This window comes from Natrix helvetica, assembly GCF_964273705.1.
Source record: "Natrix helvetica genome assembly, chromosome: 6".
NCBI lineage: Eukaryota > Metazoa > Chordata > Lepidosauria > Squamata > Natricidae > Natrix > Natrix helvetica.
The window spans coordinates 42687542-42707997 of NC_138553.1; the positions used below are offsets into that span (position 1 = coordinate 42687542).

At 40.6% G+C, this 20456-nt stretch overlaps 1 protein-coding gene across 3 annotated transcripts in view; it reads left to right on the forward strand.

Moving 5' to 3' along the window:
* PPP1R12A (protein phosphatase 1 regulatory subunit 12A) overlaps positions 1 to 20456 on the forward strand; it is a 117863-nt gene that overhangs the window by 44028 nt on the left and 53379 nt on the right. For all 3 annotated transcript variants that reach the window (XM_081958770.1, XM_081958771.1, XM_081958769.1), the window contains exons 3-4: positions 16738 to 16856; positions 19515 to 19674. In XM_081958770.1, coding sequence (XP_081814896.1) covers positions 16738 to 16856; positions 19515 to 19674 — 279 coding nt within the window. The remainder of the gene's footprint in view (positions 1 to 16737; positions 16857 to 19514; positions 19675 to 20456) is intronic.

The following is a 20456-nucleotide window of genomic DNA, read 5'->3' on the forward strand; positions in this document are numbered from 1 at the left end:
GGCGTACACACGGGGGTGAGTCATGCACACATTGCATTATAGGTGGTGAGTGCGCTTTTGCACATGCACATTTTTAGCACTTGGCGACAAATAGGTTAGCCATCACTGACATACAGTATTTATCGGCGTATAACACGCACAGGCGTATAACACGCACCTTCATTTTAAGAGGGAAATTTCAGGAAAAAAATTTAAATTTCAAATAAAGAACTTTGAAGCAAAATAAGGGTAGCTCAGAACTTTTTTTATTAATATTATTACCACTTATAAGGTAAATAATGTAAAAGGACAGTAAAAGCAACTGTTTTAACAAAGAAACTTGGATATTCTGTTTTTACAAAAGTTTACTCAGAAATCGCTATCTGGGAAACCAAGAAACTCTTCATCTTCACTGCTATCTTCAAAATCGCAATGAACACTGCTGCTTTCACTGCTACTATCTTCATAAATCAGCTCATCTTCTTCACCATCCGAAGCTCATACCTCTTCATGAATCTTTGGCACCATGATGCTGTTCCTTTGAAATCATGTATTTGCAACTCTTTGCTGATTTTCACTGCTTGAATAATGATCATTTTTGTTGATAAAGCAATACCAGCTTTTCTATGATTAAGTACAAATTCCTTCACCTGTTCTTCTAATTTTGGCCATTTAGCAATACCGCTGCGAAAATTGCATTTTGTTTTTGATAATGTCTTGAGTTTTTCTTCCATTTTTCGCCACTCTCGTATTGTGCATTCTGTTGGTGGCTCTCCAAAATGCCTTGCTGCAGCCCTATTTCCATGTTGCTTGGCATATTCCACAACCTTCAACTTGAAAGCAGCTGTATATGCTCCACGCTTTTGTTTTAAATCCATTAGGGATACCAGTAGTAGGGAAATACCGTAAGTACGGTTATGAATGCAGTTTTTTTCAGCGTCAGAGTGTCAGGATGAGTCACACTGCAGTGGTATACCTGACGGGTACAAGTTCTCCTGCCTCAGACAGCAAACTCTCGCGAGTCTGCAAACTCTCGCAGTGCAGAGCATTACCGTGGTTACGCTCCGACGGCCGCGAGAATTAGACGTGAGGAAGGCGCGGGTTGCCTGGGCTTGCCGTTGCCTACTGATTGCCGTTACTCACACTCCACACGCTGCTACTGATCCACTCGCTGCTGTGCGGTATGTACATTATATCGGTGGTGTATATGGTGTATACGGTACTTGTTAATACTGTAAAAACATGGCTTCTTAACATTATATTGGCGTATAACACGCATACATCATTTGCCCCCTATTTTTCGGGGGGAAAAGTGCGTGTTATACGCCGATAAATACGGTACGTTAGCATACTATACCAAGAAGATATGAAATGATCATATGACCATATGGTAAATGACGTAGAAAATTTTGTGCATTTACAATATAAAAAATCTCAAATCAAATACATTCTTCTGGCCAATCCAAAATGCCCTAAATATAATTTTTGATGATTTAAGTCTTAATCTCAGATCTATAGAGATAAATATTTAAACTTAAAATGTAACTTTTAATATGCTGTCTATATATTGTGCAATGATTTTATTTATCTTTTTGACTGGGAATTATTTTTGATCTGGACTTTGACAAAATATTAGTTCAGTACACGAAGCTTCAAGTTTATTTCAAAATTATATTGGGGAATTTAATGAGTTAGGTTTGTACTATACTGAAAAGGCTTGGATTTATATAATTTAAAAACTAGGCATTGTGAGTTTTGTGTGAAACTAGATTATGTAGAAATGCATACATCTCTGCTGGATTAAATAATTCTGAGAACAGTAAGAAGAATTACTTCCTATTAGGCTCACGATTTTGAGCCAAAATTTCTCTTGAAACATGAAGGGATAAGGAAGAACCATTTCCAACCCTTTGCATGTTAAGGAGGAATGCAGTCTTTTCTCCTTTCAGCAGTGAATGGAAAAAAACATGCATGGGAAAAATTCTCAGCACTCAGAAACAATGTTTCTGGTTAGTAATTATTTTTGGTAAGATGCTGATTTGTGATAAGGCATGGATGCTGTGTAGAGAGAAAAGTCTCCAGGGCATCGCGTGAGGGGTCACATCTGGCTATTATCACAGCCTGATTGGTTGAGACTGAGTGTCAATCTTGAAGCCATGCCTCTTCCTCTGTAGCCCCAGTTTGTCACTAAGTCTGGTCAAGGTGACTGTGATAAGATTTAGCTCCTGAGCAAAATTTATTTTTTTGAATTTAAATTAGCTTTTCTAAATTGTTGGTTTTTAAAGACTAAATTCAGGCTGCTGGCGAGGGCTGTTTCCGTTGCCACCTGATCGAGCGCCGGAGTGCCGGTTCGTCTTTCTGCTCCGGGCCTATTTGCCACACAAAGCCTGGCCGATTCCTGGCACTCAGGGTGACTGGATTTGAGCAGTGGATGCCTTTTTTTCTTTGCATGGCAGCGGTAATCGCCACAGAAGCTTTTTGGTGGCGCGACAACCTGTGATCTCACCACAGGGCTCTGAGCAGCCATTGAAGTGGCTCACCCGCAGAGTCTTCTGAATCCTGGCAGCAACAATCACCAGTTTTATAATATGGACAAGGAATTTTCAGATGCTCTACAGGTCCCAACAGTAGATGTCCCAACAGTAGATACTTTGTCATCCCTAGTTTCAGGGGATATTGCGGACAAGCTTATAACCAACAATAAGAGGTAATAACTGAACTCACCCTAAGCAAGCGTTACAAGCATTGGCGTGGGCTATTAAGTCTGTGGCTGCAGCATCCTTTTTCAACCATATCACCTTGTTGTGGTTGCGTCAGCTGCAGGACCACATTCCCCCTGATGATGCCCACTGTCTGCAGGAAGTTAACAAAATTATTGCAGCGACCCAGTTCTCTGCGGACGTAACACTGGATTCAATCAAGTATGTGTCCAGAACCCTGGCATTCTCAGTAACATCGAGACGCCTTCTTTGGCTCTGAAATTGGCAGGCTGGCAATAAATCTATGTTGTACCTGGCCACCGCCCCCTACGATGAGGTCCTTTGTTCGGGGAATCCTTGGATCCTATCCTTGTGGAAAACAAGGATAAGAAAAAGATGTTGCCGACTACCACCAAATGCCCAGAATCTAGGCCTGCGCCATATTCCTGACACCCTACCTTTCGGGCTCTGGAACCTGATTATCATCCACACCGTTATTTCCAGCCTAGATCTGATAGACAGAACCCCAGGCCATTTTACCAAGATAGAGGTTCCATAGTAACCAATCCAAGTGGCCCTTTTGTGGGGCAGGTGGTTGCCCGTACCATAAGGGTAAGTGACTCGAACCCAAACCTGCCCAAAGTGGGCTGCCTAGGCCACTTTGCGGACCAGTGGGACAGCATTGTGACCTATGCCTGGGTCCTCAGCATGGTCAGGGAGGGGCTCAGACTGGAGTTCCTCTCCTTATCCCCAAATCTCTTCAGGCAGTTTCCCATGTCAAGGAACACGGTGAAACACAATCTTATGGCTCTGGCAATTCGTCACCTGTTAGAGATTCAGGCAACCAAATCAGTACCACTGGAGGAACAGGTTCTGGGGGTTTACTCCAACTTGTTTGTAGTGCCAAAGAATTCGGGGAGTTGAAGGGCCATTCTAGACTTTAAGCTTCTCAATACATTCATCGTATACAGGAGATTCAAGATGACAGCCCTAAGATCAGGGGATCAGGCAGGGGGGGGGGACTACCTAGACTCCATAGATCTCACAGAAGCGTACCTGCACATCTCAATCCTCCCAGCCCATTGCAGGTTTCTCAGATTTTCTCAGGCAGGGTCCCATTACCAGTATCAGGGTCTCCCTTTTGGCTTAGCGTCCACTCACAGGCCCTTCACAAAAGTCCTAGCAGTGTTGGCAGCCTACCTACATTCCATCCTGGTGAGACTCCAATGTTACTTGGACGACATCCTTGTCCAGGCCTGATTGTCAGCGCAGGTGTCCCATTACGTTCAACTAACGATCCAAATGCTTCAACGGCTGGGAATCTCCGTGAATTTTGTGAAGAGTCATCTTACGCCGTCCACAAGACTTCTGCACCTGGGAGCGCAAATCAACTCTGTCTCAGGGATAGTGTTCCTCTCCCAGGACCGACAGAACAAACTGAAAGCCTCAATTTGGCAGGTGTGCTCCAAATGAATCGTTGCAATGGTAGAGCTTTCCCGTTTGCTCAGACAAATGATACCTTGCATCGGGATTGTTCCCTGGGAACGCCTCCATGTGAGGACCCTTTAATGGGCACTCATCCCTTACTAGTGTCACATGATGAGCAACTCCACCAGCCCTCTTCGAGTTCTGGCTCTGGTGTGCCTGTCTCTTCGGTGGTGGATCTCCCCGGCGTTGTCCACCGGGTCCGGGTTCAGGGAACCTGTGAGGATTACCATCACGACAGATGCAAGTCTGTTCGGCTGGGGGGCTGTCATGGAGTCACAGTTGGTACAGGGTCGATGGACAGCGGCAGACCTGCACCACAATATAAATTGGCTTGAACTGAAGACGGTGCGCTAGACATTGCTCCATTTCCAATGATCTGTCGATGGCCACCATGTTCTCCTCCTGATGGACAACATCGCCACAAAGGCACATAACCGTCAGGGGGGCACTCCAAGGCCCTGTGGAGCGAGGCGCAGAAGCTGGGACATTGGACAGAGAGACACCTCGCATCCATAGTGGCAGATCACATCTCCGGGGTGGCCAATCACCAGGCCGATTGGCTCAGCCGTGCCACCATGGATCACAAAGAATGGCAGTTGCACCCAGACTTGTTACAATGGATCTGTCAATGTTTCGGCACCCCAGCAGTGGACCTCTTCACCACCCCACTGAACACCCAACTTCCCTGGTTTTTCTCCCATTTTCCAAGTCGAGGCGCAGAAGGGACAGACGCTCTTCACAGCAATTGGTTGAGCGGGCTTCTTTATGCCATTCCTCCTCTTCCCCTCATCCTGGGGATCCTGAGGAAGGTGGAGTTAGAAGGGGTGGAGGTCATTCTCATAGTGCCACATTGGCCTCGGAAGCCTTGGTACACGGATCTAGTCCTCGTGTCCGTTTTCTCCCCCCACCCCACCCCCCGTGGAGGATTCCATAGGAGGAAATTCATCTATGCCAGGGCGTCCTGATCCACCCGGAGCCCCAGTGACTCCACTTGACTGCCTGGCACTTGAGCGGAGCTTCCTGAGGAGTGCCAACTTTTCCTCAAGGGTGATTGCAACCATAGAGGCGGCTCGTTGACCATCAACCATGCGGATTTATAACTCCACGTGGTTGATGTTCATCAGATGGTGCCAATCAGCCAGCATTGCGGCTGCTTCGGTTTCTCCTCAAGTTCTGGACTTCCTGCAGGATGACCTGTACAAGGGCCTATCCCATAACACTGTCCATACCAAGTGCTTTCCACCATCCTGGCGGGCAAGGGTTCCCTATCTCTCTCTAGATTACCAGTCATTAGGAGGTTTCTCAAGGGGGCAGTGAACTTGCGTCCGCCTACCACCCAACATTTCCCCACATGGGACTTAACCCTGGTTCTCAGGCCCTGACAAGTCCACCAACATATTCAAGTCAATCATTACTCCTTCGTAAAAAACTGGGGACACAGACGCGAGAGGCGTGGCTACAAAAGATTGACAGACTCAGTCTAATGAGCAGCAAGGCCGAGTTAACCCATTCTTTGGATTCTCTCTCAGCACACCAAGAAGGAGCGTGTCAGGTAAGAAGGTCCCTTCTATGCTTTCTTTAAGTTATTTTTTCTGTTTATGTAGCTTAAATACAAAGTCCATTGTATTAATAAAACTAAGTATTAATTTGGAAAAGTAAAATTACTTTTTCTTAGTTGTTTCAAATTGCATGTTTAGCTGCTTTTCAGGATACACTGAGCTTCAGTTTCAAATGCATTTGATGTTTCTTGATTTCATGAACAGCGTAAGGAATAATCCTTCTCTAAGTGAATGCTAAATGAAATTTGAAAGGCATAGAACTTTGCTGATCTTTTTTGTGATATTCACTGGTGATGACACACTATCAGGTATAAGAATTTGTTTGAGTACCAGAAGGGCCTTTGGCATTATGACTTAAAACAACTTAGAAAAAATAAAGACCTTTTAATTTTCTTGGACCTCTCGATGGGCTTTGAAGCTTTAATTATGCAGTAGTTTTAGATATGTTGCCCTACTTGGGAAGTTTCACTCATGATTTGTTTGCTGATGTTAACATTTACTGCTTTACTCTGGAATTCATTTCTTGCCTCCTGTGCTGTAATAGCTGAATAATTTGTTTTTGGTGGCTGTGATAGATGGAATTAGAAAAAATTTCTGTTTCTCCCTTGAAACTGATCAATTTAGCATTGTTGAATCAGTAATTTATTCACTCAACGATCAATAGAAAAACAAAATAGATACAATCCAAGAAATCAAATCAAAATGAATTAAGGTAAAATACCAATATAAAATATTGCATAAATTACTATAATGATGTAGAGTAGTAATATGAACAGCATGGTGGCCTAGTAATAAGAACACTCACCTCCCTCTTGGAAGATTGAGAATTCAATCTTAGGTAGCAGCAGATGTTTCTTTTCTAGAGCACAAAGAAAAAATAATTGCTGTGAACAGTGCATGGCATCAGGAATGACATCTGGCCAGTAAAGGCTCAGTTCCATTTAGCCACCCTGACCCCAAGTTAAGGGTTCACAGGGTCATATAAAGGAAGTTTTTTATGTAGAGTAATAATTTCTGTAAATGTGATCTTTGTATTACGTAAAATATATGCTCTTTAAAACAATTGCATGTATACATATTAATATCTTAAATAAGAAATAAGTGAAAACTAATTAGCCTTGAAGATATCTTATTTTCATTGCAGTAATGCAACATTTGGCTGCCATGCAGGTAATAGTGGGCTTTGTGTCTTCTGATAGAATATTCATGTAGAAATTATCTTATCTTCCTGGAAATATATTTATTAGGGCAGAATATAAATAGACATAATACTACTGTAAATTTTACAATGTGATAACCCTTGTGAAATGGTTATGATCTCATTGTCACTACGTAGGCAGGTGAGCTTGATTAATGGATTTAGAAAAAGGTTCTCTAAATATTTTGCTGGTTCTCAAATGCTACTTTTTATCTATTTTTTTGAGATTTAGACATTGATTGTCTAGCTTGAAATTCCATATATTTTATTCTTTGGCTGAGTAGGTGTTTAACTTGAAATATTATGAATGGCGCTGAGAGCCAACAACGTGCGAACTTTTGCAATGCAGACTATCTCTGCAACTTAAATGGGTAAAGCTATAAAACACTGGATTTTTCAGCCCACTAATTCATCACCATCTTCCAGGCCCTTATCAGGATTGCGATAATTTATTTTTCAAATCTTAGCAGGACATTTGGAGTTACATTGGATGCAGCGAGAATTGATCTCAGAGTTTTTGTTTGGACTGATTCCTGGCCATTCTTGGTATAAATTCCCACTTGTGTATCGCAGAGGATTTTGAGCTAACAATTTGGTCTCAAAGACTTGCCATAGTAATTGGTTGGCCTCCATTTGTGTTTTTTAAAAAAACTCCTTAGAAGCATTTGAGGATCTCACGGCTGACTGTACTACTAGCTAGAGTACAGTTGAGACTTGAACCTTTATCGCTAAGCTGTACAATTGTAAAATGTCTCAAAAATGTCTTTAAGATTTAAAGGAAATTAATCACTGACTGTAATTATTTCATAACTAAATTATACTTTTATATTTAACATGCCAGACATAATGATGTAAATAAACCAAGTTTCAATATAGTACTTCTAAGTTCTTAAAAGAACAAAATGAATTTAGCTCTGTCCAAGAAAAACAAAAATGTATTTTACTGTATATAAAGTATATGTAATTCTGTCCCAATTTTCTGGAAAAAGCACTCATTTTCTTCCATCTTATTTTTAGAATTTACAGAAGTTTTACATTTCTAGGTCAGCTAAATGTTAAACATTTTTTGACTAATAAAATTCGTTGGACATTCTTAATGGTAACTATATTTGTTAATATCCATATGAACAAGAAAATAATCACTGCCGTGTGACAGTATTTTAATCTTTGTACTGTATTATCTACTTAAAACAAATATTTGGTATTTTTCTTGACTTTTATATTATTGACTGGAGTGATTATACAGTTGTATTGCATCAGTGTTGCTTTCTTTCCTTCCAGCTGGGAAACTCTATAGATATGGTGTGTGTGTGTGTGTGTGTGTGTGTGTGTGTGTGTGTGTGTATACATATATATCTCCTTAGGCTAATGTCAGCTTGGAGAGTTGTTAATAGTGGAAAATCAGTGTTTAGCACTTAGCACTTAGAGTTTATATACCGCTTTACAGACCTTTAAACGGTTTACAGAGTCAGAATATTGTCCCCAACAATTTGGGTCCTCATTTTACCAACCTCCGAAAGGTGGAAAGCTGAGTCAACCTTGAGCCTGGTGGGATTTGAACTGCCAAATTGCAGGCTGCTGGCAGTCAGCAGAAGTAACCTGCAGTACTGCACTCTAAACCACTACACCACCAAGGCACATTTTTCTTCCGTAAATGAGAAGCTTAGGATTCTTTATAAGTTTCAAACCTGCAAAAACTTCAGTAATTTATCTGGACCAGAAATGCAGTACTACCAAAGGCCATGATTTGTAGTTTTATAGATATCATGGGTATTGCCAGTTCAGGAAGTGACTTTGATGATTAGCAAACTTTACCTTGCCTTTTGATGGTCAGATGAATTGATAACCATGTCTTCCTCTAATAACAGTGATTTTTCCCTAAGGCATCCTAGAATATAGGAAAGCGATAGCGAACCTTTTTTGGCTCGCGTGCCATAAGTGGGGGGAGCGCAGGGGGGTCGTGTGCAGGCATGCCGCACCCATAAAATAATGTACGACCCCCCCAGTGCGCATGCGTGCACTACAGGTGCAAACTCCCCATTTTTGCATGCTTTTTTCACCCTCCCCAGGCTCCAGAGGCTTTATAGGAGCATGGGGAGGGTGAAAACAGCCTCCCCCACCTCCGGAAGCCCTCCAGAGGCTTCAGGGACCTTCAGGAGGCTTCCCTGAAGCCTTCGGAGTGCTCAAAACAACCTTCTGGGCAAACCGGAAGTCACTTCTGGTTTGCTCGGAGGGTCGTTTTAAGCATTCCGAATGCTTCAGGGACCTTCAAGAGGCTTCCCTGAAGCCTCCAGAGCAGTCAGAACGACCCTTCGAGCAAACAGGAAGTCCATTCCCGAACCTCCGGTTTGCCCGTAGGGTCGGTTTTTTGCGCTCCGGAGGCTTCAGGGAAGCTCATGAAGCCTCCGGAAGGCCTCTGGGGGAACGGGGGGAGTTCTTTTCGCCCTCCCTAGGCGAAAAGCCTCTGGAGCCTGGGGAGGGCGAAAAATGGCTTTAAAAAAGGGTGAACTCAGCTGGCCAGCGCATGCCATAGGTTCGCCATCACTAGTATAGGATATTGTAATAAAATTGCATAGAGATTTTTTATGCAAATGGGGCAATTGAAAAAGTCATACTTGAGAGGTTATTTCCTAGGGAACAAACCCAGATAATATAAATTTTGTCAAGTCCAACAATGCCTGTTTTTCTGAAATTGTCTTTTGTATCTTACCATGCTTTTTTCCCGTCAAGTTTTTTAAATTTATATTTAAGTATTTTGAATACAGTGTATTGTCCAGGCATACCATTTTTCAAAAGAAAAAAAAAGATAACATATACTGATAGCAATAATAGTGATATAACAAAATAATTCTAATCATAATTATACATAATTGTATCTTATGTTTTGATGAACCATTATGATGAAGGTATTTTAGGAATAGAATTCCTCGATGCATAATTCTCTGGAATCCAGTACACATTGGGAAACTAATACCTTTGAAATATTTGCTAATTCATGTCTCCCACCTTTATCATATCCAAAGTTAAATATACATTAATTTGCATAGATCTTGTGATATATATGTATATATGTGTGTGTGTGTGTGCGCGCGCACACACACACACACACACACACACGCTGACTTCATGGTGATACTAAATGAAATATAGGTCATAATTAAAAATTAAGTTGTTAATGTAAAATGCAAAACTTTCCTTCCCATAGATTCCTGGCTTGATGAAAAATTCATATTCTGCCCTTAGGATTATAACAGCATTATTTTAGTTGTCAAATCAAAACAGTTCTGTATGGTTTTTGTGTACAGGAACTCCCATTACATAGAAACCAATAGATAATTTATGTGCTGTATTTCTTAAAGTTATTTGCTAACCTGAAATTTAATTGCTTGCAGCTGTCTTAGTAATGTTAATACATTAATATTAATTGCAATTCTTCTTGTATGGCTCAACATTTCTCCTAGGTGCTGCTTGGAGTGTCCAAGCATGGGTTAACTTCAGCTTGTTGCCCAAGGACTGAGTTCAAAGATTGTGTAACCATGCCTCCTGCTCCCCTCAGAGGCTCAGTTTAAAAAACTCAGTTGCCCTAAAAGGACGCAGTTGGGGAGCTCCAGTTCTTGGACAGCAAGTTGGACTCTCCAAACAGCTTAGTGTAGCCTCTTTTCTTATTTTTGTGTTTAGAGAGTAGATTAGGAAGTGTTAGGTTTTCTTATTTTCTCCCTTCTATTGAAAGCTCCCTTCCTATAGCCTTCTTAAGCGTGGAACCGGCAGCTTGGAGCGTGGCTGCCTTCTGCGACCACCGCGGTCGAGGCACCACCGGGAGCCTGTCAGTGGCCGCTGGCGAGCTCTGGGGGCAGGTAGTTGGTTGGGGATCCCCCAAAAGCTGTCAGAGGACTGTTTTTAGCCCCGGAGGCTGTACTGAGCCCTCCAGATTGCCAACAGCTCCCCGGTGTGCCCTAAAGCTTGCGGCGGCCATTTTGAAGGGAAAAAAGTGGCACACTTTATTTTTCAAGCTGTTTGAATTGCTGCAACCTGGTTCCACAGCAGATCACCGCTGGGAGGGCTTCTTAATATTGGGATCTCGCTCTGGGGCTCCAGGTAGGTCCCTCCCTCCCCAGGAAGACTATAAAGAGCGGCTGCAGGGAGTTTGGCTTTTCTCTGGGCATTCCCTGCCTTATTCCAGCGCAGATCTGCAGCACCTTGGGACTTCCAATTTTGACGCCAAAAATATTGCTCGCTGTTATTGACCCCTGCCAAGCCCCATTTCTTCAGGACTTGGACTGAATTAAAGGGGCCTATTATCCAAAGCTATATCACATACAGGGACTAATTACAACCAAGATGTGATACGGCTGGAAGTGTACCATGGCCAGCAAGAGTGTGGCTGAAGTCAGGGATCAAACTGAACCTACCTCTAACAAGCGCAGCAGGCCCAACCCTGCTGCTAAAGGGGACAGTGCAGGATGCCCTGCAAAAGGGAAACAGCCCAAAGCCAGGAAGGTCTCAAAGGCTGCAGAAAGGTTGGCTGAGAAGAGACAGAAGATCCTGGAGAGACAATTTCAAAAGGCAGTTAGTGCCCAGGCACAAACTGTTCAAGTCAGGGAACCACCACCAGCTCAGGTTCCTGCAGACATCCCCATAGTGGATATTCCACGGGAGGGCTCTCCCTCTCTGGCAGATGAAGGGGACTTTGGTTTTTCTCCCAACCCTTCCAGGGTATCCCCCACGTCCCCCACCAAGACCTACGTCAATCACTAGGGCAGAACTCGATCAACAGCCCTGGTGTCAGAGGCAGAGGCCATAGGACAATGGGCAGAGTGCCATCTCGAGAGTGGACTTGAGAGTGGACCACATCTCGGGGGAGGACAACGTGACAGCAGACTGGCTGAACAGAACGACCATCAGCAACTGAGCAGAATGACCATCAGCAACTCGGAATGGCAACTTTATCCATCTCTGTTCTACCAGCTGACCCAGAGATTCGGTCTTCCGACAATAAACCTTTTTGCCAGTTCCGAGAACACTCATCTCCCCTGGTTCTTTTCAAGATTCCAATGCTCCAGCGCGGAAGGGACGGACGCTCTTCGATACCGCTGGCCTCCTGGACTGTTATATACGTTCCTGCCTCTCCCACTGATACCTCAGGTGATCAGGAAGATCTTACTAGAGGGCGCCGAAGTACTGCTAGTCACCCCACACTTGCCAAGGAGGTCCTGGTTCACCGACCTTGTCACCCTGTCAGTGACCAAGCACTCGCGCATACGTCAGGAGCAGGTCTCCCTCAGCCAGGGGGCCATACCTCAACCGGACCCTCAATGGCTTCAGTTAGCTGTTTGGCACTTGAGGGGAACCTCCTGAGGCAAGACATTTTTTCTGACAAGGTCATTCAAACCGTCCAGGCGTCCAGGCGACTTTCCACTGTGCGGATCTATGATGCTACTTGTGCTATCTTCTCCTCTTGGTGTCAGTCCCATCACATCGATGTCACAGCAGCGACGATCCCACAAATCCTAGCCTTCCTACAGGAGGGGTTGGACAAGGGCCTCACCCCCAACACCCTTCGGAGACAGACAGCAGCCCTGGCCACCATCTTGTCCAGAGATGATTCTCAACAACTCAGCAGACACCCAAGGGTCCACAGTTTCCTAAAGGGGGGCTACCAACCTACGCCCTCCAACAGTACACCGTTACCCAACTTGGGATTTATCAATTGTCTTACAGGCCTTAACATTGCCTCCATTTGAACCAATTTGTTCTATTAGCCTACGACATTTGTCGTTCAAAATCACCTTTCTCGTAGCCATCACCTCAGTGTGCAGAACTTCAGAACTAGCCGCGCTATCAGTTAGGGAGGACCTTTGTATTATACATTTGGACAGAGTCATTCTGCGATTGGATCCAGCATTTCTACCGAAAATTAAAAGCTTATTCCACAGAACGCAAGAGGTCATCCTCCCCGACTTCTGCCTGCACTCCAGTCATCCCAGGGAGCACATCTGGCACAAATTGGATGTGCGCCGCACTGTGCGGGTATACAAAAAGAGGACAGACTCTTTTCGCAAGTCAGAATTGTTCTTTATATCGTTCCAGCCCACCTCCATGGGCAGGAAGGTATCATCTACCACCATAGGACATTGGCTGCGCACTTGCATTAAGCTGGCTTATGAGCAACAATCCAGACCTGTTCCTCTTCGTATCACAGCACACTCCACGAGGAGCGCCGCGACTACGGCTGCTTGGGCTACTCAAGTGCCTATTGAAGAGATCTGCAGGGCGGCTACCTGGTCCTTGCCGTTCATTCGGAATTACAGACTGGACTCCTTTGCCTCTGCAGAGGCTTCATTTGGAAGGAGGGTCTTACAGTGGGTCCTTGCGGTTCCTGCTAACCAGGACATTCCTTCTTCCCACACTGGGACTTCATAGCTTGGGTATGTCCCATGCTTGGACACTCCAGGCAGCGCCTAGGAGAATGACTGTTGGCTTACCTGAATGGTTGTTCTCTAGGTGCTGCAGGAGTGTCCAATCCCGCCCTGGGGTCGCCTGAGGGTGCATGACTTATCACCTCTATGGCATAGACTTTTCTCCATACAGCATCCTTCTGGGTCTCATACCTTCGTTTTTTAAACTGAGCCTCTGAGAGGAGCAGGAGGCATGGCTACACAATCTTTGAACTCAGTCCTTGGGCAGTAAGCTGAAGTTAACCCATGCTTGGATACTCCTGCAGCGCCTAGAAAATGACCATTCAGGTAAGCCAACGGTCATTCTCTTGTGTAGAAACATAACTTCTAAAATTCATTCATAAAATGCCTCACAACACTGATCAATTGATTCATTTTAGACTCAGCATCTGCAATAGTTCATCAGCAGCAGAATTTCACTTATTTTCTGTATTACCAAATATACATTTTCCCTGTGCAAAGGGATGATTGTCAGTTTGTCATCCTGAGAAGGAATGGCATCACAATGCCTGGACAGAGAAGAAGGGTGCAGCTGTAACCTTAGCCTCACATTGTGAGATATATCTGTCTTTCTAGCTAGCTGTGGATTTAGAGAGATAGCCGTCTTTATACCTAGGTGTGGAACTATTTCCAAGATGAGCTCAACTGAGATTGGCTGACTGCAAAAGTATTTTTCTGTAGAGTATACATACATGTGAGGCAGTTTTATTTTCTGCTACCAATGAGCTGGGACTTTATTTTCCCCTCCATCCTTCCCTTAGTCCAGCCATCTAGTTTGCCTTAACCTCATTTGTTATATCCATGAAAATGATGAGGGAGAAATCCTGACTTCTTTGAGCTAATAGTTACTCGCCAAGAGACTGATTCCCCCCCCCCCCCATCCCAGCTTATTTTTTGTCCAAGTATGGTCATAAGCTGCAGAAAATAACTTGAGGTCACATACAGCCTGTGACTTTGAGTCCTCTGATACTACATGTTCTCAACACCTGTGCAAGTTCACATAGATTCTTAAATGAGTTCTGGAATGTGTTGACCTTTCAGACTAATCCAGAGTTCAAGACAAATTTCAGCCTTTTCCATTGTTCCTCAATGTTTTCCAGCCAGTATTTGTTTCCCAACTTTTGAGAACTCTCTTTTTTGTGAGAAAGCAACAGAAGAGAGGCCTCTGTTTTTTTCTGGGAAGAGGTAGCACAATATATTAGCAATCATATACATACATTTCATGAGGGAAGGTTTGCTGTAATATGTATGTTCAATTATTCTTGAAGGTTTTAAAAATAAAACTTGCCAACTCATTTGGAAACAGGTAAAAAAAATTTGGGGGGGGGGAGAGAGAACTTGAAATTTCCTCCAATTCTTGGTAGTTAGTCATGAGGACTACACATAGATATTCAATGAGAGAGAAATATTAAAGTATTTGTTTATTATTTTAGCTGTAGGTAATATGGTGTGTATGTGTGTGTGTGTGTGTGTGTGTGTAAAATCTTATGTGGCAGTACTGTTAGAGCAGCCATAAAGTCTTTGAACTTTTTAAATTCCAATGTCTGAGGTATCCTTAAATGCTTGTTTAAGATGGGACTTGGAGATGTGTTCTTTACAGGTAGTCCTTGACTTCACTATCAAAATTGAGCCCCAAATTTCCATTGCTAAGCAAGACAGTTGTTAAGTGAATCACTGAATTTTGATCATGTGAGCATGGGATGTTGCAATTGTTGTAAATGTGAAAAAATTGTGATAAGTCACTTTTTTCAGTGTTGTTATAACTTTGAATGGTCATTAAACAAATGGTTGTAAATTGAAGATTACTTGTAGTAGCAATAAATTCAGATAAGATCACCAACACTAATGGAATTGAAATGCCAAATGGCCAAACTATCAAGAGCCATCAGGTTGAAGCTCTGGTCAGTTGGATAATATCAAGTATGGACAAGGTAGATTGAAGTCCCAGAAAAGTACATGCCATACAGTTTAACATTTACAGTGGATAAAATACTAAATTACCAAGAAATATGTATGTCAACATTCAAAAAGGTGTGCATTCTGATGGGATCTAGAAGATGAGCCTTTTCTGCTGTAGCATCTAGTCTTTGGAACTTCTAGAAATCTATCTTTTCCAGCAGGTTTGGCAATCTCTTGGAACAGGGAGCCTGCAAAGTGGTTGTATTATTTGTGAGATTTTCATGGTTTGTCCCGTGGTCTTATTTATATTTATGTTTAATTATTTTAAAGACTTGTTTTAATTGCTTTGCTGGATGGTTGTATACATTTGGTAAATAAATGGATAGATGTATGGGTGAATAGATAGAGAACTGGAAACAAAGCTTTCTGCAGTAATTCTTTTTTAAAAATTATTTTTACATTCTTAGATAATAGGAGAAGACTAATGGGAGTTAAGACCATGGTCTACAATTCTCTAAAAGATTGTCAGGTGCAATTTTAATTTATAGGCTAGAATGAATTATCCGGCCATAAGAACAGTGGAATATTTTTTTTAAACAGTAATAAACTCCTCCTCCTTCATTTTCTAATGGAGATAAATGGCCATCTGCATTTCCGACTAAGAAGAAGGGATAAAACAATGACCTGTAAGATTTTTTTAGTTCATACATTTTAAGATGTGCAAATTGTAACAAAATAAGATTATGCTTTTCTTCTGATTAATATTAATGGAATGATTACAACAGGGGTCAAGCTTTTGGGGTTGGTAAGCATATTAAGAATGTTTAATTCATATAGGCAAAATTTTATATGATCTGAACAGAAACCATAGACATCTAACACTTAAAGGTCATTCTCACAAAATGAGTGCTGTGCCCTGGCATGTAAAACATAACTCAAAGCCTATTTAAATGAATCTAGTAAATGAGTGAAGTTGCTCCCTGTAATATCCCAAGATGGCTTTTAATAGTTCAGCAAATCCTTTTACCTTTTCTAGGGAAATATACACACTTGTACCATATAACTTTCTAAGGATTCTTTTAGAGTTTATGAAACATTTTGAAAAAGAAAGTCATATTCCAGGCTTTCCAGTTTGCATTATGCTAGCTTTCCATGTGTTTATTTTTAAGTATAACAATACTTTAAAAAATATCAGGCAATGCATAGTGCATGGGAGACACCAAGTGTGCTATTTAATGTCACCACTTTAAGGACCAAAATCTACAGAATATAGAAGAATTGTAAAAATAGAGATTTTAATTTAAGGGGTTGTATTAAGAACTCAACCACATTGAGATAATCTTATTAAAAGCTTTTCCCCATATGCACAGATTATGCTTTTATTATTTTATGAAAAGAAATATATGCTTACATTAAAACTATTCAGCATATTTGTCATTTTTTCTTCTTTCTATTAACAGATACCTGATTAGTCAAGGAGCATATGTAGGAGCTGTAAATAGTGAAGGAAATACTCCATTAGATATTGCTGAGGAAGAAGCAATGGAAGAATTGCTTCAAAATGAAGTGAATCGACAAGGTAAACATAAAGATTTAGTGCAATAACTATGTGTAATGGTTAGGAAATTCCATATTGTAAAGAAAATTAATGATACAAGAAAATTAACTATAGAACGCTAAAAAAAAATCAATATAACAGCATTCATTCATTTTGTACCAGCACTGATGATGAGTTTTCCGTAAACAATTTTATTTTGTCTTTTTCTTTGCAGTTCTTTCTTCTCACTTGTTTTCCTTTTCTTCCCAGTGTTGGTGTCCCCCCCCTCCATTTCCATTCTGCTTCTTTACTCTAGTTTTTGCTGGGAGCAGGAATAGGAGACAAAATGGCATAAAGTTATAAATCAGATGGGATAAATTAATTTTTGCAAATGGGCTGCTCATTTGGTAGAAATTAGTTTTATGAAAACTGACAGTTTTTTCTTTGCCCAGATGGTGGTCTTTATTGGAATTTTGTTTGTATCCAATGTGTCTTATACATATACAATTACATACATATACATATAACACATACATATACACACATATACATATAACATGCATATACATGTACATGTACGTGCACATATAATATATACACATACATACAATACACACACATAAAATGCATATACATACAAGTGTACCATTTGGACATCCTTTCTGGAGTTGAGGGAATTTTCAGCTTATTTTAACAATGTAGAGGAGCTGTGAGAATTTTTATCTATATATTTTGGTGGAGGAGAAGAACAGAAAAGTGATACTGAATGTAGGCTTCTTTTCCCTTTGGGATATAACAGTATGTAAGAAAAATACTTTGAAAAACTATATTTATGTTCCAGATAGCAAAGTATTTTAAAATTTGGAAATTAAAGGATTTCTTCCCAGCTTGGCTGATAAGATGGGAGCTCAGAAAAAAATCTAACATTAAAATTCTAACATTAAAAAATGATTGAATTGCAGTCAGTATTAATACGTAAAATATTTAATATTTTAAAATATTCCTTTCTGTCAGATTAAAAATTACTCTGATAATAATTTACAGAAATCTGTTATGGCCAAACTGAAGATTTTCTTGAAAGAAAATCTGGAGCTTTAGCTGTGTGCTTCTAATCTAAATCATAGCAAAAGAACCACTTCCATTCTGAAGGCAGCGTAGCATGTTTGCTAGCAGCATTTGATGTAGAGCATTCCCAATATCACATTTCCATAATGTCCCTCCAAATATAATAAGTGGGAAACCAAAACAACTGTTTTGAAGACATAACAAATATATTATAAGCATAATTTAATTTAAAGGTAATTTAATAAACATGTCAATTTGAGAAATCTTTGAACTTTAGATTGAGATATTAAAACATGCCAGTTTCACACAAGTATAATCTATAAGAGTCAGTGCTGTTTTTATGAGTAGGTGGGATTTTAGAGCCTTGCTTATTTTTGCTTGTTTAAATACATCTTATATATAAATAGAACAATGGTGCTTGAAATAGTGGAGAATATTATAGTCTTTTATTATTTAATATATGAGACAACAATGTTTTGATTTGAGGTAAAAATGTAATGTCACTGAATTGTCTATTGCATTTTGACATATTAAAGTAATGTTTTAACATCCTGCCAATTAAAACTATAACGTACCATTGGATACTATCTGAATTGGTTTCTTATTTTAGTCCATTAGTAAGAAAGATTAATCTGACTACCAAATTAACGTACAACATTGCCATATGTGGACTATTGGAGGAAGTATTTTATTTTAATAGTTTTTATTTAGTTCTGAGACATAAATAAATGGTTTGATTTATTTTTGAAGCTGCAATACCTATTTATGTGCATTTTTCTAGCTATTCTTCCTTTATATCCTAAGATTGACTGCTGTTCGGTTCTGGCTTTTTAATCTTTATGAGGTAATTAGGTAATTTTAAATGTGATATTTATTACACATTTGTATTTTACCTGTAAACATGATAATTAGATGGATGTATTGATGCAAGATCAAAAAGCTAATTCAATGCTTTATATAGATCTTCAGTAATGTCCAATGTTTAATAAAAAGTTTAGAAAGAAAATGCATGTTTGGAAAAAAAATGGGTGACATGGGAGGCATAGGCTACTGCTACTAGTTTTTAAATTTTTAGCTTCAGAAATAATAAGCTCATGGTGGTTGCCAAAGATTACATGAAAGGAAAAGTTTCCAAGTTTCCTTAATTTTCCAAATTAAGATCTTGGAAAACAGATCTATAAGAAACTAATAACTAACATGGAAACTGCTGACTTGCAAATCTTACTCTGGATCTTAAACTGTACATGTCTTGTAACCTGCATTAAATGCATATTTGTCTGGACTATGTGTTAGAAAATTGACCTCAGCTTGTATCTCCAGTCAGTAATTCTGCCTCATCTTGTAATTATCTTGACCCAGTCCAGCTTGTTGAACAAGATCCTATATTGCATTTTAAAAATGTAATTATCTATATTATACCTGACTTTTTAGAGAATGATATTTGTGCCAGTACATGACATGCAAGTTTTGTCTTCTGCTTCAAACTGTAACCAAAATGTTGAGGATAATCACTTCTACATAAAAGATAGAACTGAAGAGAAATTGTCCAATGTCTTTTTTAGAGGTTGATGAATTTCATGCAGTTTAAATAATAAATGTATAGGTTTTTAAATGAATATATTTCTGTTCTTTTAGGGGTTGATATAGAGGCAGCTCGGAAAGAAGAAGAGCGTATAATGCTTAGGGATGCTAGACAGTGGCTTAATAGTGGTCATATAAATGATGTTCGGCATGCAAAATCTGGTGGTACAGCTCTTCATGTAGCGGCTGCTAAAGGGTATACGGAAGTCTTAAAGTAAGTTGAGCTTCTGAATGGGTTCAGATTTCACATGTAAAATTTGCTATGAATGCTTAGATTTACATATATGGTTTTAAGTGCCTTCTTAATCATTATAAATAATCAGTCAATACTGAAATATTAACCACATATCAAGTCAATATGTGTGTGTATGTGACGTGTGTGTTTGTTAATAGAATATCTGAACTCTATTGATACCTTATACCCAACTTTCAAGATATTGCACTAACAATTAAGAACTTTGGATGTATATACACTGTATATATACTGTATTTTTCAGAATATAAGACATTCTGAAGTATAAGATGCACCTAGCTTTTGGGGAGGAAAACAAGAAAAAAAATCTGCCTCTGCCTCCCAGCAATTTCCTTGTTTATCTCAAACAGCAAACAGTACAGAAGATATACCATATTTTTCGGAGTAAAAAGAGGCTGAAAATCTGGGTGCGTCTTATACACCGAATACAGTATTTTTGCCTCCCGAAACCCTGCCCCTTCACCAAATTGGTTGTGCATACCCTTATGGAGGCTTTCAGAGAGCTCGTGGGGGCTGGGGAGGGCAGAAATGAGCAAAAAACGGGCTGTTTTTTGCCCTCCCAGCCCCCAGCAGCACTCTATAAGCCTCCATAAGGCTATACATGTAATTTTTTTGACAAAAAACGGGCCGTTTTTCGCTTGTTTTTGCCCCCCCCCCCTTTCCCAGGAGCACTCTGCAAGCCCTCTCCCCCAAGGCTATTCATGCCTTTTTTTTAAAAAAAAAAAACGGGCCGTTTTTGGGAG